General features: G+C 56.1%; 1 protein-coding gene across 1 annotated transcript in view; it reads left to right on the plus strand.

Annotated features, from left to right (window-relative positions):
- Positions 1-15,560, plus strand: part of LOC134562941 (hexokinase-2) — a 28,373-nt gene that overhangs the window by 5,583 nt on the left and 7,230 nt on the right. The window contains exons 3-13 of the mRNA XM_063420610.1: positions 2,396-2,558; positions 8,330-8,478; positions 8,678-8,797; positions 11,050-11,145; positions 11,263-11,362; positions 11,646-11,829; positions 12,879-13,034; positions 13,169-13,402; positions 13,573-13,877; positions 14,457-14,605; positions 15,355-15,474. Coding sequence (XP_063276680.1) covers positions 2,396-2,558; positions 8,330-8,478; positions 8,678-8,797; positions 11,050-11,145; positions 11,263-11,362; positions 11,646-11,829; positions 12,879-13,034; positions 13,169-13,402; positions 13,573-13,877; positions 14,457-14,605; positions 15,355-15,474 — 1,776 coding nt within the window. The remainder of the gene's footprint in view (positions 1-2,395; positions 2,559-8,329; positions 8,479-8,677; positions 8,798-11,049; positions 11,146-11,262; positions 11,363-11,645; positions 11,830-12,878; positions 13,035-13,168; positions 13,403-13,572; positions 13,878-14,456; positions 14,606-15,354; positions 15,475-15,560) is intronic.

Genomic DNA, 15,560 nt, shown 5'->3' on the forward strand with positions numbered 1-15,560 from the left:
CCAGGGCTTCCCAGCTTCCATCCCTTCCTTCTCCCTTCAGTTTGTTTAGATTTCCTCAAGGAAACACAATTATTTAGGCTGGAAGCTTTCCAGAAATTCAGTTGCCCCCTTCAGGATCCTAACCTAGTGACTGTATTTGTTTGGAATTGGCAATCTGACCTAAACTATTCCATGCTCTTCAAAAACGTTAAGCAACTGAGAATGTGTGTTGTCTTGAAAGATGTTCAGACTCTGGCACTGCAGGCTGAATTCCCCATTTTATCCCATCTTTGTAACAATTTAAGGGGTGCTAGGAGTAACCAACCAGGCCACAGGGCTGGGAGGTTTTGGGAAGGACAGTGGCCATGGCTCTTCCTTGGTGGGGGACCAGGCACAGCCAGGGTGGTTTCAGTGGGGAAGGAGCCGTCCTCCTGTACGCCCTGACCTGCTTTAGGTGCCAAGTAGGGTGATATCCACGTTGGGAGAAGATGATCCAGGTTTTAAGGGCTTTGGAGATTAGAGGGAGGTCACCCTGTTCCTCAGGCTAAGATTATTCTTGGTGTGTTGCAGCCTGGAGGACATGGGGGACGTGCTGAGTGGGGCCTGTCCTGGGGGAAGGGGGTGAAGCCTCAGGGGGGTTTCCCTGTACTGGGATTTTTGGGTTGGAGAGGTCTTCACTGCTGAGGAGCTCCCAAAGCACCCAGCTTCTCTGGGATGAGGACTCCCTGCTCTGGGTTGATGGCATCGACTGATAACCCTCAGGAGAACTCTTGGGATAACCCTTGGCACAGCTCAAGGGGAGGTTTCCTACCTTGGGGCTGGCATGGAGGTGAGCTCCAGCCCCAGAGCCACCTCTTTGCCAGTTAACTGGAGGTGACTGGTGCCAGTATCCAGAGCCTCAGCATATGGGAGGGAATTTTCAGTAGGTGAAAGCAAACAGGAGGGGAGGGAGGAGAGTGTTTGACTTCCTGCTGCTGGACTGGATAAGGAGAGGCTGGTAAACAACTGGTACCAGGAAATCTCTATGTTTCCTTCTCCTTGGCCTTTCCCTCGTGCCTACCTGGTCTTCCAGCTCCTGAATTTGGGAAGCAGCTGAAAGCACCAGGAGAAAGGGGGAGGAGGTTTTACTCAGAGGATGCTGCTCTGGAGGGGATGCAGCATCACTCCTGAAATGTGCTGGGCCAGGCTTTCCTCCATCCTCTGACCTCGCTGAAGGGATCTCAGCTCCCAAATTTCCAGCAGAACTCAGGGTGGGGGTAAAGGGATGTGCTGGAGTGGCCTGGGCCTGAAATACATTTAGCCAAAACTGCAGCAGGGCTATTGTGTCCAGCCCAGGGTCAGATGGCACATCCGTGAGCGAGGTCACACTGGACCTGGTGCAATCACTTGCCCACAAAATGCCCATTTCCTCCAGCACAGCCCCATAAAGCACGGGCCGAGCCCGCGTTCCGGTCACCCGGTGTTACGTGCCTGCAGACAGGTGAGCGCATGGGGTGGAGTTTTCTTCTGGACTTCTCAGGGCTTGCAGCTGCCCTTTAATTAATTCTAAGTGAAGCTAATTGAAGCTGGGCATCATTTGGGAGCAGGCAGAGTCTGCCTCTCCCGCTCCCTGCTCCGGCCAGGCAGCACAGGCACTCACAGTGCTGATGGATGGCTGGGGAGGAGCTGTTCCATGCCTTTCCCAGGCAAGACATCTTGATGCCATTTATAGAAAGGCTTCTCCATGTTGTCAGCTCAAGGGTATAACCATTTTCAGGAACAGGGGAGAAGGGTGGATTTCTTCCCTCTCTGGCCATGGCACGCGCTTGTGTCATTCCAGCACTCACTTGTGTCACTCCAGCTCCCACGTCTGTCACTGCAGTGTGGTTTGCTCGAGGGTGTTGAGTAGCTCTTGGCTCTTGGGGTGATCTCAGCAGTGGAGAAATGACAGGGCAGTGGATTCCTGCCGAGCATCCTGGAAGAGGCCCTGGGGGTCAAGGTCAAGGTGCGCTGATGCTGTGGAATGAGAAGGGCTTTGCACCTGGAAACCTCCACTGTTGACCTCCTGACTCACTCTTGAGTCTGAATTCCTTCTTCTGTAGCAACCTGTTTGAGTGTCTGTAGGTGACTGAGCGGGAAGATGCTTTGCAGCATCAGGAGCAACTTGAGGTTTGGCATTCCCAAGCTGGTAGAGTCTGGGGAGGGGATGCAGGGTGGCATTTGGTGAGCACCTCAGAGAGAGGTGCAGGAGCAGTGCTGGGTGATGCCTGGTATGAGCAATTCCATGTCCTGCCCTTTGGGATGGGTCAGAACCTGCTCCTGCTGCTTGTGTCAACCCCAGCAGCCTTGGGAGGGGCCGGATGCTGTCCTGAGCGTGTCATGGGGCCTGTGCACATGTCCTCAGCCCTCCACCTGAGCCTTTATCTCCACCTTTCAGGTTGACAAGTACCTGTACCACATGCGGCTCTCCGATGAGACCCTCCTGGAGGTGTCCCAACGTTTTGAGAAGGAGATGGAGAAGGGGCTGGGAGCAGATACCAACCCCACCGCCTCTGTGAAGATGCTGCCCACCTTCGTCAGGTCCACCCCAGATGGGACAGGTACTGTGAGACCAGAGGTGCTCCTGAGAGAGCAGAGGGAGGGCTGGGGACACTGGGGCCGGTCCTGGCACTACCAACACAGGGATAGCACCCACGGCCACCTTCACTGCTGGCCCTTGGGGCTTCCTCCTGCTCAGGCTGAGTGTGGGGACAGGCCTCTCTCCCCGCTCTGTGCTGCGGCTGGAGGGGCTCCCAGTTCCTGCTGGCAGGAGGGAGGGAGGGAGAGAAGCCGCCCTCGCGTGCCCTTGCTGGCAGGACAGAGACAGTCACGGGTCCGGCTCATCAGATTTCATTAGCAGTGAGGCGGCAGCAGTGCCAGCGCTGTCTGAGTGCCACCAGGGCCCCGGCAGGAGCAGGGCCCCTGCAGCCCTCACAATGTGGCCTTTCTGCCTCTCCCTGAGCTGCCCACGGCACGTTCCAGCCAGGCACATCCTCCTCTCAGCCCAAAGAACTGCTCCCTCAGGCATCCGTATGGAAAAGTTCCTTGTTCCCTCTCCCAGCCTGGTGTTTTGGGAAGGAGCTTGTCTTTATCCCTGCAGCATCACCCCTTGCCATCAAGTGTACCCAGCACCCACCAAGTGTTTGGAGCGGTCCTGGCTGCTGAAGGAAAGGAAGGACAGAGCTCTGAGTAGCTGAATCTGCTCCAGTTGCACACCTGGGCTGGCAGCAGCCCTGGAAAGGGGCCCAGGGATGGTTGGTTGTGTTGGATGCAGGGCCCAGGGATGGTTGGTTGTGTTGGATGCAGTTATTCACAGTTGGGGTTGCCCTGGTGCTGGCACCTCCGTGGGGATCTGTGCAAAACCTCAGTGGCAGAGGCTGCTGGTCACCAGCAGGAGAGGTGGACAAAGAGGGACAGAGCCCAAACCCCTCATGGCTGCTGAGGGACCCTGGGGGCAAGGACAGAAGTGATAGGACCATGGAACCACACAATCACGAAATGGTTGGGGCTGGAAGAGTCTCTACGTTGGTCGAATCCACCACTCCTCAGCATTGCCAAGGCTGCCACTGCCCCATGTCCCCAAGTGCCACATCCACACAGCTGCTAAATCCCCCTAGGGACAGGGACTCCAGCAGTGCCCTGGGCAGCTGTGCCAGGGCTGTACAGCCCCTTCTGTTTAGGAATTTCCCCAGTATCCAACCTAAACCTCTCTTAGCCAACTTGAGGCCATTTCCTCTTGTTCTGTTCCTTGTTCCCTGGCAGCAGAGCCTGACCCTTGCCTGGCTGCACCCTCCTGTCAGGAGTTGTAGGTGGTGACAGAAGGTCTTTGCACCCTTGGGCACTGCTGGGTGTTTGGTGGTAATGTCTCCATGTGAGTCTGGGGATGGTGGTGGCATCTGCATTGCTGGGGAGAAGCAGAAATTGTCGAATGGTTTGGATGGAAAGGGACCTTAAAGTCCATCCAGTGCCACCCCCTGCCATGGGACACCTTCCATTATCCCAGGGGACTAATAAGATTCAACATAAATCTCTGCTTTTTCAGTTCAAAACCATTCCCCTGTCCTCCCACTACATCCCAGCTAAAAGTCTGTCTCCACTTTCCCTATGAGCTCCTTTAATCCTCAAAACATCCCCTGATCTTGGCCCCCCAGCTGCACTTGCACCCAAAAGCTGGACCTGGCTGCCTGCCTTGGGATTGAGATTCCAATCTATTTAAACGTTGGAGAATATTTTTAATTACAGGGACAGCCAGGAGCCGCCCCTGGGCATGGGAACTGGTGCAGCCAAAGGTGCTGGGTGCAGGTGGAGCGTGTGTCAGCACTTCCAGCTCCATGGCCGTCGGGAGAAGGAGCAATCCCTCCCCATGCCCTTACAAGACAGATCCTTGGCGCCCTTCCCTGTATCCAGCTTCTTCAGTGTCCCAGCTGGCATTTCTCACCCGGGGGAGGGGGGAAGGAGGAACAGCAGCGTGGAAAATGTCACATGAGAGGGATGCTGGGGCAGTCATGTTACTGCAGCTGCCCAGGGGGACTGGAAAATGTGGGAACTTTGAGCAAATCTCAGGGAACTAAGAGCTGGGATTCCCTGTCCAGCTCGAACTGGATCCAGCCTCTGAGTGGTGACAGTGTCCCTTGGGTTTTGAGGAGGGGCTGGAAGGCTGGGGGCTTGGTGCCAGATCCTTGGCACAGATGTTGTGGCAACAGCTTGGGAGGAGCTCACTGTCCAGGGCTACATCCTTCCTTCTTCCCTCTTTTTAAAGCTCCTGGGCAAAGTCTGACCTGGGCTGGGCATCTGTGCCAGGTGCCAGCAGCTGTTCCCAGTCCAAGGACAAGTTACTCCTCTGCTCCAGCCCTGCTCTGACCTGATGCTGGTGCCATAGGGCTCCAAACCATCCACCTGCAGAATGTCTCCATCCTCCCTCCCCTGTTCCTGCAGCCCCAGTGTCTCTGCTCTGGGATTAGACCCTGTTTAATGCGCAGCTCCTGGGATCCAGGGGGATGAGAGGAGCTTATGGAAATACAAGGTCATATCTGCAGGTTAAGCCAAAACACAGCCCTGGCTCCTGGCTCTCGGTGGCTTTGCCATTCCAATGTGGTGTGATAAGAAGGGGGAATTCTGCTTTGAAAGCAGAAACTCTTCTAAAATCAACTTTCCTTGCTTTGCTTGGCTCTGGCAGGCACTGGAACACCACCATGCTGTGCTGGCAGCGAGGTGATGGGGAAACAGATCCCAAATAAGCTTCTCCTTGGAGCCCCAGTGACTCTCCCAAGGGATTTCCCTGCTCAGTGCAACCAACACCCTCCTCCCTGCTCCATTCCTGGTTTTTCCAGGTTTTTCTGGGGTCCCCAGCTTTCCTCCTCCACAATGGTGTTGACACAAGAATCCTGTGGTGCATCCTGTTAAGCCCCAGCAGCTGATAACACCATCCTGGAGCTTTCGGGAGGATGCTGCAGGACTTGGGGGTCAAATCCCTGGAAATCCAAAGGATGGCTCCTGGCAACACCTTTCCCTTGGCTGGTAGGCTGAGCTCCTGCCAATAACTGGCTGCCTCTGCAGGAAAACCAGATCATGTGGTGCAGAGACTCAAAAGGCTTGGAAAAAAAAATGGCTGTTTTCATGCCCAGAGTGCTGTGGTTGGGGATTTACCAAATTCACAGCAAGGTTTCCCATGGAAGTTGTGTCTGCCCCATCCTTGGAAGTGTTCAAGGCCAGGTTGGATGGGCCATAGGGTCTGGTCCGGTGAAAGGGCAGAAGAGTGGGACTGAAGGGTCCTTAGGGTCCCTTCCAACCCCAACCGTTCATGATACCATGAATGAGCTGGAAGGAGGGAGGAGCTGCCAGGGGGTGGCAGTGGGAAATGCCAGGGTCTACAGCTCCACCTTCTCCTGCATCTCCCTAGAGTCTGGACCTCCCAGCTTTTCCTCTTCCTCTTATTTTTTATTAATCCAGTTTGCCAGAGGATGGATGCCTAGGCAATGGAATTGCAGTCAGTTGGAAGTCTTGAGGTGGGATCTCTGGGGTGACCAACCTCTGAGGTGCTGGGACCTGAGCCCACACATGCTGCTGTTCCCAGGAGCACAGCAGTTATTCCAGGAACTCCACTCTCACCCTTTGCCAAGAGCAAACAGCCCTTGGAATCAGGGTTCTGTGTTTGCCCTCCCTCTTTGGCTTGTGGGCTCAGCACTGATATCTTATCACGGGACCTGGGAGCCCAAATCGGGGGGCAGTGCCCAGACCTGGAGCCCTTCACGTGTTCCCAGCATGACTGGGAATTTTCCAAGGGAGAGTTAGCTGCCTTTTTCCTCCTGCAAAGTTGATCCACCCAGGAATTCCGAGGAGTTTCCCCCAGACTGCTTGTGTTCTCCTGTGGTGCAGAGCAGGGTGAGGGGGGTTTGGGCAGTGTTTGGGTCCCGCTGGGGCTCTGTGGCGAGGGCAGAGCAGAGCTGGTCCCATGGCTCTGAGGTCATGAACCCCACAGGGTGGCTTGGCCAAAGCTCACACCTGGTGTGTGAGGGCTGGGCAGGACAAAGATGGCCCCACTCAGCCTCTTTTTTTTGGGATTCTCCTGGGTTCCCTGCTTTACCTCAAAGGAGCTGAGCCACCTGTGACGCTCCTGGCTTGAGTGCCCTTATCCCTAGCATATTTATCAGCCCCCCTGAGGTGTTCTCCACGCTCTGCTAACGAGCAGAACAGCCTCAGTGCTGATAGCCAGGGCAGCCAAGCACAGCGTGACCCATGTGAGGGGCAGGACATGGTGCCAGCCCAGCCGAGCATCACATCCAGCTCAGCCCTGCCATGGCTGAGGGTGGTGCCCAGCTGGGCTCACCACAGACAGCAGGACAGCTGGGAGCTTCTCCAGGGTTTTCCTGGTGTGTTTTCCATGTGAAGAACCACTGTAGCAATGGCATGCCCTGTGGCTGGCAGACAGGCTGCAAAACGAGCTGCCAAACTGGTTTGAAGCTCATCCCTGCAAAGAGTCAAGGGGAGGAGGAGAAAGGAATACCCAGGGACTGACTGGTGCAAAGCAGGAGCTCGGTGCCCCAATGGCTGTATGCTCTTCAGTGATTTGATGCTCTGACCCCTCTTTTGGCGATGTTCTGGCCCCCTAAGGGGCTGCACTGACCCCCAGCTGCGCTCCCCATTCTGCATGCCCAGCTCTGATCCCTCTCATTCATTCCTCATCTCCTTGGAGCACAGCAGCTGCTTTCCATGGCCCTTTTCCACCTCTGTAGAGCTGCTCCAGCTCCCGGCCAGTCCCGTGCCCCGTTCCCTCGCCCCGAGCCCTCGGAGGGTCAGCCCAGGAAAGCCACCCGGCCAGATGGAGCCCCAGGGGCTGGGACGGAGCTGCCTTTTCAGCTGGAGTCACTGGAGATGCCGGCTGGCGTGTGCATACTAATGACCTGCGGGTTTTGTTCCCACTGTGGCCCCTTTGTGCCGCACAAAGCGCCGGGATCGGCCCGGGGGGAGCCAGCACAGCACATTTGATGCATTCAGGACTCCAACAGTGCTGATAGAGGGCTTTCCCCGGCCCTCTCCCCGCTAAAACAGCCAGCTGGGCGCTTTTCCCACTGCCCTGCTCCCGAGCTGCCTTGAAAACAAGCAGGAGGGGACACCCCAGGCTCAGCCCGTGGGCTCCCCTTGGAGAAGCCAAGCTGTCCGTGGAGAAGGCAGCAATGAGGCCCCAAAGCTCTTTGGGAGCTTCTCCATCCCTGGTTTCCTGCTGCCACCTTCCTGTGTTGCCGTCAGCCACATGCCAGGAGTGTGTGGGATTCCTGGGGCAGGGAGGGAGCTGGGCCTGGGCTGGAGAGGCTGAACATGAGGGAGTTTTGAGTTTATCAAAAACTTAGCTGAGCTCTGGTGTTCCCACAGCTGCCATCGGGGATTAACCCCTTGGGATGGAGGTTTAGGAGCTTCCACAAGCATCAGTAGGGTCAGGAGTGGCTCTGCTGCTTTCTTCCTGATGGAGCCTGGGTCTAGAGCTCATCTTCCCTGGGATCCCCATTGGTTTGGGCATGGACTTTTCTGGGTGGGGCTGATGGGATTTATCCTCCTGCCACAGCCTCCCCAAGGCATTTGGATCTGGCTCAGTAATGGTCAAAATGTTGATCCTCCATTGGCTCTGGGGGTGCCAGGGGGCAGAGGAGGGGCAGGGAATACAGTGACTGCTCCAATAAAATACAACAACAACAAAAAAAGGATAAAATAATGAAATACAATAAAAAGTCTGACCTTATCCTCGTACCTGGGAGCGGGCTGGTTACCGTAGGGCTCTGACGTGCTGTGGACAGAGGACCCTCCAGGTCAATGGGTTGTCCTTGTCCTGATCCCACAGAGGATGGGGACTTCCTGGCGCTGGACCTTGGTGGCACCAACTTCCGTGTGCTGAGGGTGAAGGTGTCGGACAACGGGCTGCGGAAGGTGGAGATGGAGAACCAGATCTATGCCATCCCCGAGGAGCTCATGCGTGGCAGTGGGGTGCAGGTGGGTCCCGGGAGGGTCCCTGGTGTGTCCTGGGGCTGGAGCAGAACTGGGCATCCCGCCAGCCCTGGGCTGGGGGATCCTGCTGGATCCTGTGAGTTCCTGGCAGCCAGCACGGCAATGAGTGCGGGTGGGCAGGGATGCAGCCATCCCCTTGGAGTGGGCAGCCCAGCTGACGTCGCACTCTCTGCCTTTTTTCCAGCTTTTTGACCACATTGCTGAGTGTTTGGCCAACTTCCTGGACAAGCTGCAAATCAAAGACAAGAAACTCCCCCTTGGTTTCACCTTCTCCTTCCCGTGTCACCAGACCAAGCTGGACGAGGTGGGTGAGGAGCTGTGCCGGGACAGGCTGAATTCTCGCTGTGGGTTCCACACCAGTTTAAGCTCAGGCTTTTAATTGGGCTCATTGATTTGGGGTCATGTGACCTTTCCTGAAGGGTAACATATCTCGTTCCTATAAAGCCATTTGCCAAGCTCTGAGTGAGAAGAGCTTAGGAACAGCACTGTCCTTTTATTGTATGAATATTTTTGTCAGTGCAATGACTCAGTGGCTGCAGGGTCAGGGACAGAGAGGATGGAACATTCCTTCAGGGAATGCAGAGCCTGGCATCACTTTGCAATAACCGTGTTGCTTGTCATCTTCTCCAAACACATTATAAACTCCCTGTTTAAAAGAAAATTAATGTTTGCTAAGGATATGTGCCAGATTGGCTTTTTTAAAGCTGTTTGATGACAATAAGTGGTGTTCGATCTCCTGGTTTAAACATGTCTGGCCAGGTTTTCAAAGGAGCCTGGAGTGGTTTGGGTTGGAAGGGACCTTAAGGACCATTCAGAGTTCCGTTCCTCTCCCATGGGCAGGGTCACCTTCCACTATTCCAGGTTGCTCCGAGCCCTATTCAGTCTGGCCTTGGACACTTCCAGGGACCCAGGGACAGGCACAACTGCTCTGGACAACCTGTCCCAGAGCCCCTCCCCATCCTGGGTTTCTGGATTTTCCCTAATTTATCCTGAGGGATTTTCAGCTCCCACCCATCTGTAAGCTTTGACAGGGTCACTGTGTATGCCAGCAGGGTGTGGTGCTGGTGAAGCGAGAGATGTGTCCCAGGAACTGCAGGGCTTTGGGAGCCAATATTTCTGTGGGATGCCTCTATGGAAAGCAGCTTTTCCCCGGCTGCACCAGAGCTGTGGCCACCCGCAACCCCAGATGTGCTGAGCATCACATCCCCCCGTGCAGCTGGCGCGGGGAGGGCGGTCCCCTGTCCCCCTCAGCCAGCCCCGGGCACAGATGGCTGTCACTGTCACTGTCACTGTCACCTCCGCCGCTGTCCTGGGAGCCGTGACCTCGCCGGGAGACCAAACATCCCCAAGCCCGGCGAGGCGCGTGGCCCCTGCCGCCCCCCTGGCGCTTGCTGGCTGCACTGGGGGCCGGAGGGAGCGATGCCGGCTCTCCTTGCCCTTATCTCACCCGGGACGGGCAGTGGGCCGGCTCCATGGAGCGCGGCAGCGCCGGCACGTCCTCCCGGGGATGAGGAGCGGCGCCCGCGCCTCGGCGGCTCTGCAGAGGATTAACTCTCTCCTCCTGGAGACACGGGGCTGGAAAGAACTAACGCTCTCCTCCTGGAGACACGGGGCTGGAAAGCACTAACGCTCTCCTCCTGGAGACACGGGGCTGGAAAGCACTAACGCTCTCCTCCTGGAGACATGGGGCTGGAAAGAATGGTGAAATACAGAGGCTGCAGGAGGAAGCGTCTTTGCCCTGTGACCTCGCCCAGGTTGCGTCGCTCAGCGCCTCAGTTTCCCTGGCTCTAAAGCAGGGGGGTGTTTGCCTCCCTAAGGGGGCTGTGGCCATAGGGTTGGAGATTTCAAATGTAATTGAGTCTTTTTCTTCCCCCCAGGGCTCAGCTCAGCCCCTGGCCAGGTGCCTCTGGCCACAGGGATCTGTGAACCCCTCACCCCAAGGGATGGCCCAAGGATCATTCCATAGGCACAGTGAGCCCCCCAAGGGATGGCTCAGGGATCATTCCATAGGCACAGTGAGCCCCCCAAGGGATGGCTCAGGGATCATTCCATAGGCACAGTGAGCCCCCCAAGGGATGGCTCAGGGATCATTCTATAGGCACAGTGAGCCCCCCAAGGGATGGCTCAAGGATCATTCCATAGGCACAGTGAGCCCCCTGCCCCAGGGGACGAGTCAGGGAGAATTCCACAGGCACAATGAGCCTCTCACCCTGCAGGGTTGGGTCAAGGAGCATTCCATAGGCACAGCAAGCCATCCACCCCTCAGGGATGGGTCAAGGAGCATTCCTTGGGCTTGTGAACAGGTTTTGCTGCAGGGCTCAATCAAACCTGGTCATGGGAACCAAGTTCCTCCTGCCAGGGGAGCAACGAGCAGTTCACATGTTATTTCGTGGCCATAAACTTTATCTGACACGGAAGCTGTGGCTGATAGTGCAGCTGGTGAGCTGATAACGGGGGGCTTGCCTGCAGGGCTCTATGTCCCCTGCAGGGCTGTATGTCCCTTGTGCCAGGAGCCAGGTGTCACCTCCAAGCTTCCCACTTGCTGTTCCCCCACAGAGCATCCTCGTGACGTGGACGAAGGGATTCAAGTGCAGCAGCGTGGAGGGGAGGGATGTGGTGTCACTGCTGCGCAAGTCCATCAAGAAAAGAGGGGTAAGAGGCTGGGATGGGGGCACACAGGTCCCTGGCACAGGAGACCTTGGCTCTGTGGAGATGTTTCAGTCTGTTTTGTCTCTTTTGGGTCACCCTCTCTCGTTTTCACCATCTCAGGACTTCGACATTGACATCGTGGCTGTGGTGAATGACACTGTGGGAACCATGATGACCTGTGGCTATGATGACCAAAACTGTGAAGTTGGCCTCATTGTTGGTGAGCTGCAGCAAGGGGGAAGAGCTGGGGTCCATCCCTCCAGGAAAGCCAGAGGGAGATCCTGCTTCTTGCAGGCCTTGGAGTCTTTAGGGAAAAAAAAAGAGGGGGAGATATCAGTGTTGGAAAACCAGCATTGTCCAGTGTTTGTTTGTTTAGTTCTTCACTTTCATTGGTCAGTTGGGCTGTGGCCAAAGAGAAATTTGGAATAATGAGAATGAAGAAAAATGGGAATGAAGGAAAGGCAGTGTCCTCCTTGCTCACCCTGTCCCCATGCTTGGCCCAGGTACCGGTACCAATGCCTGCTACATGGAGGAGATGAGGCACATCGACCTGGTGGAAGGGGATGAAGGTCGGATGTGCATCAACATGGAGTGGGGGGCCTTTGGTGACGATGGGGTGCTCAACGATATCCGCACCGAGTTCGACCGTGAGATCGACATGGGCTCGCTCAACCCTGGCAAACAATTGTGAGCAGATTCTTGGCTTGGGCTCAGGCTCGTGGTTTGCTCAGCATTGTCTGTCCTCCCATAGCGCTGCTGTTACTGGGACTGGGGAGGTCATCCCAGCTAACTGGGTCACCACGTCCTCTGCCACCAGTTCAGAGAGGGGCTGTGTCCCAAACCGGGGCTGTGTCCCAAACCGGGACTGTGTCCCAACCCAGAGCTGTGTCCCAAACTGGGGCTATGTCCCAAACCGGGACTGTGTCCCAAATCAGAGCTGTGTCCCAAACCGGGACTGTGTCCCAAATCAGAGCTGTGTCCCAAACTGGGGCTATGTCCCAAACCAGAGCTGTGTCCCAACCCAGAGCTGTGTCCCAACCCAGAGCTGTGTCCCAACCCAGGGCTGTCTACCCTACTCACTGCCCTTGTGAGCCCCTCATGTGAATGTGCTGATTCCTGTTCCCTTCCTGGCCAGCAGTCACCCATTAGCCCAGGCAGACACTCTCACCTGATGTCCATATCCCAATCCTACAGATCTCCCATTCCCCACAGGGCTGCTGTGGTGTGGGGGGTGATCTGGGGGTCCCTACAAACTGAGTGAGCCCCTTCAGGTGGCCACAGGTTCTCTTTGCAGAATGTCTGCATGGCTTCATATTCTCAGTGATGGGATAAACTGCTCGGAGGGGATTACCTAGATTCTGTTTGGGATGGGAGGCTGCCAAGGGGTTTTCAGGTCAGCCTGTGGCCACCTCGTGGCACACACAGCCAAACACACACATAGTTTAGCTGGGAGAAAAGGAGGCTCAGGGGGGAGCTTATGGGGAGATAGGAGAGGTTTAGGTTGGATATTAGGGAAGATTTCTGCTCTGAAAGGGTAATTGGGTGTGGCATAGGCTGCCCAGGACAGTGGTGGTATCACCATCTCTGGAGGGATTTAACAGCTCTATGGATGTGGCACTTAGGGACATGGGTTAGCAGTGGCCTTGGCTGGGGAATGGCTGGACTTGATAACCTTAGAGAGCTTTTCCAGCCCAAATTCCATTCCCTGATTCTATCTCTTGCCTCCCCATGGGCAGGTTTGAGAAGATGATCAGTGGGATGTACATGGGGGAGCTGGTCAGGCTCATCCTGGTGAAGATGGCCAAGGAAGGGTTGTTGTTTGGGGGAAGGCTCACGCCGGATCTGCTCACCACTGGCCACTTTGAGACCAGATTTGTCTCTGCCATTGAGAAGTAAGTAGGATCCAGGGGGCTTGCTGGGTCCCAGCCCATCTCTGACATCCAGGGATGGACCATCACTGGCAAACCTGGACCATCACACAGCAAAAATTGGATTCCCAAGCACAAACCCCTTTTTGTCCTTCCAGGGAGAAGGAAGGGCTGCAGAAAGCTCATGAGATCCTGAGCAAGCTGGGCCTGGAGCCGTCGCACGAGGACTGCCTGGCCACGCTGCGCATCTGCCAGATCGTGTCCACGCGCTCGGCCAGCCTGTGCGGGGCCACGCTGGCCGCCGTGCTGCGCCGCATCAAGGACAACAAGGGCGTGGAGCGGCTGCGCTCCACCGTGGGCGTGGACGGCTCCGTCTACAAGAAACACCCGCAGTGAGTCCGGGCTGGTGGGGACAGGGACACGGACGGGGTCTGCTGCTGCCAGCAGTGTGTGCAGCTTGGCACAAGAGGAGCACTTCCAAATATCCCCTCGGGCACCTTGTTTGGATCCCAGGGGGCCCCCGGAGGGTCACACTGAGGTCCCCTTTCCTCCTCCTCCGCAGATTTGCCCGTCGCCTCCACAAGACCGTGCGGAAGCTGCTGCCGGACTGCGAGATCCGCTTCATCCGCTCGGAGGACGGCAGTGGCAAGGGGGCGGCCATGGTGACAGCGGTGGCCTACAGGCTGGCTGCACAGCACAAGGCCCGGCAGAAGATCCTGGAGCCCCTCAGGCTGAGCCACGAGCAGCTGCTGGAGGTGAAGGAAAGGATGAGGATAGAGATGGAGAAAGGGCTGGGCAAAGAGACGCATGCGGAGGCGACGGTGAAAATGCTGCCCACCTACGTGTGCTCCACTCCCGATGGAACAGGTGATGTGTCCTGTGTAAAACCTCTGTGTGTGAGCCCATGGATGTCCTGCATCCTTGGGAGTGGCTGGATCCTTTGCTATGGCCAGTTCCTCTTTGTGGTGGGAGTGGCACAAACCTCCAGTTTGATACTGGGCAGAGCACTGAGCCCCTGGGATGTTCTGCACCTGATTTAACACAAAGCCTGTCTCTGGTGGCCACAAATCCTGCCACAGAATTCTCTCCACCCTCATCCTGGGTTGTGCTTCTGGTTCTTCCTGTGGCTTAGACGAGTGCCTGACCTTGTCTTGAAGCTTGTGCAGGTCCTGTGCAGGGCCAGGAGCTGGACTCCAGTGATCCTTGTGGGTCCCTTCCAAATCAGGTTTATGATTCGAGGCCTCATCATCATCCCAAGTCTGGAGCAAACCTCTCCATCTTCCTACCCGCACCCCCTGTTCCTACCTGCATCCCCAGTCTCCATCCCCAGCCATGTCTCCAATTCCATCTCTCTTCCTGGAAGAGGGCAGATTCATGTCTGCTCTGTGCTACATCCTGGATGCCTCGTGCTGGGATTTCTCCTGATGATCCTCTTTTGGATTGCAGAAAAGGGAGATTTCCTTGCCCTGGACCTGGGAGGAACCAACTTCCGTGTGCTGCTGGTGCGCGTCAGGAACGGGATGCGGCGCGGGGTGGAGATGCACAACAAGATCTACTCCATCCCCGTGGAGATCATGCAGGGCACAGGAGAGGAGGTCAGGATGGGCAAATGGAGAGGGGAAATGGGCATCTTCCCTGGGGTGGCTGGAGCACTGCTGACCATGGAGCTGGTTTTGCCTTTTCAGGGAGCAAAACCAGGAGTGGGGAGGGCTGGTGCCCTCCTGCCCTTAGAGCAGTGAGTTTTGCCCAAGGTTCTGGAGTTTGGGAAGAGGGAGACTGGTTTTTAGGTTAGAAACAGTGTTATTCCTGACATGACTGAACTTCCCTGAATCCCACACACTCCACAAGGGCAGATAAGCATCATCCCCATTTTCCAGATAGGGAAACCACAACACAAGCAGTGAGATGTCTTCAGAGACACATTGGAAAGAGTTTTGTAAATCACTCCAGGCAGTTCTTGGGGACTGGGAATATCTCCAGCAGACAGCTAGAGGGCTGCGGAAGTCCCTTGCAAGAGGGACTGGATTCCCATGTCACCTCCCTGCTGGCCCCCACTCCTCCTGGGGCCTGCGAGATGGAGATAATGCAGAGATTTAGCCACAGTGTGGGTGGGGAAGAGGGTGAAATGGAACTTTTGGGGGTTGCACACCTCCCACAGTGCAGCTGAGCTGTGTCCTGCTCCATTCAAAGTCCTGGGCATGATTTGAACATTCCAACAGGCCTGGGAATGGGTCAAAATGGAATGGGTCGAAATCCCCCAGCCTGCTCAGCAGTTTGGGCAGGCTGGCTTCCAGCTGGGCTCTGGCTGTGGTGGTAACTTTTCTGTTTGGCTTTGCTTGTCCAGCTCTTTGACCACATTGTCCACTGCATCTCTGACTTCCTGGAATACATGGGAATGAAGGGCGTATCGCTTCCGCTGGGATTCACCTTCTCCTTCCCTTGCCAGCAGAACAACCTGGATGAGGTAACCCCACCTCTCCTGGCAGCATCCCTGGCTGGTACCTGCCTGTGCCTCCCACCTGGTATTGCAGGGGACTCACTGGGTTTTTT

This window comes from Prinia subflava, chromosome 32, assembly GCF_021018805.1.
Source record: "Prinia subflava isolate CZ2003 ecotype Zambia chromosome 32, Cam_Psub_1.2, whole genome shotgun sequence".
Classification (NCBI taxonomy): Eukaryota; Metazoa; Chordata; class Aves; order Passeriformes; family Cisticolidae; genus Prinia; species Prinia subflava.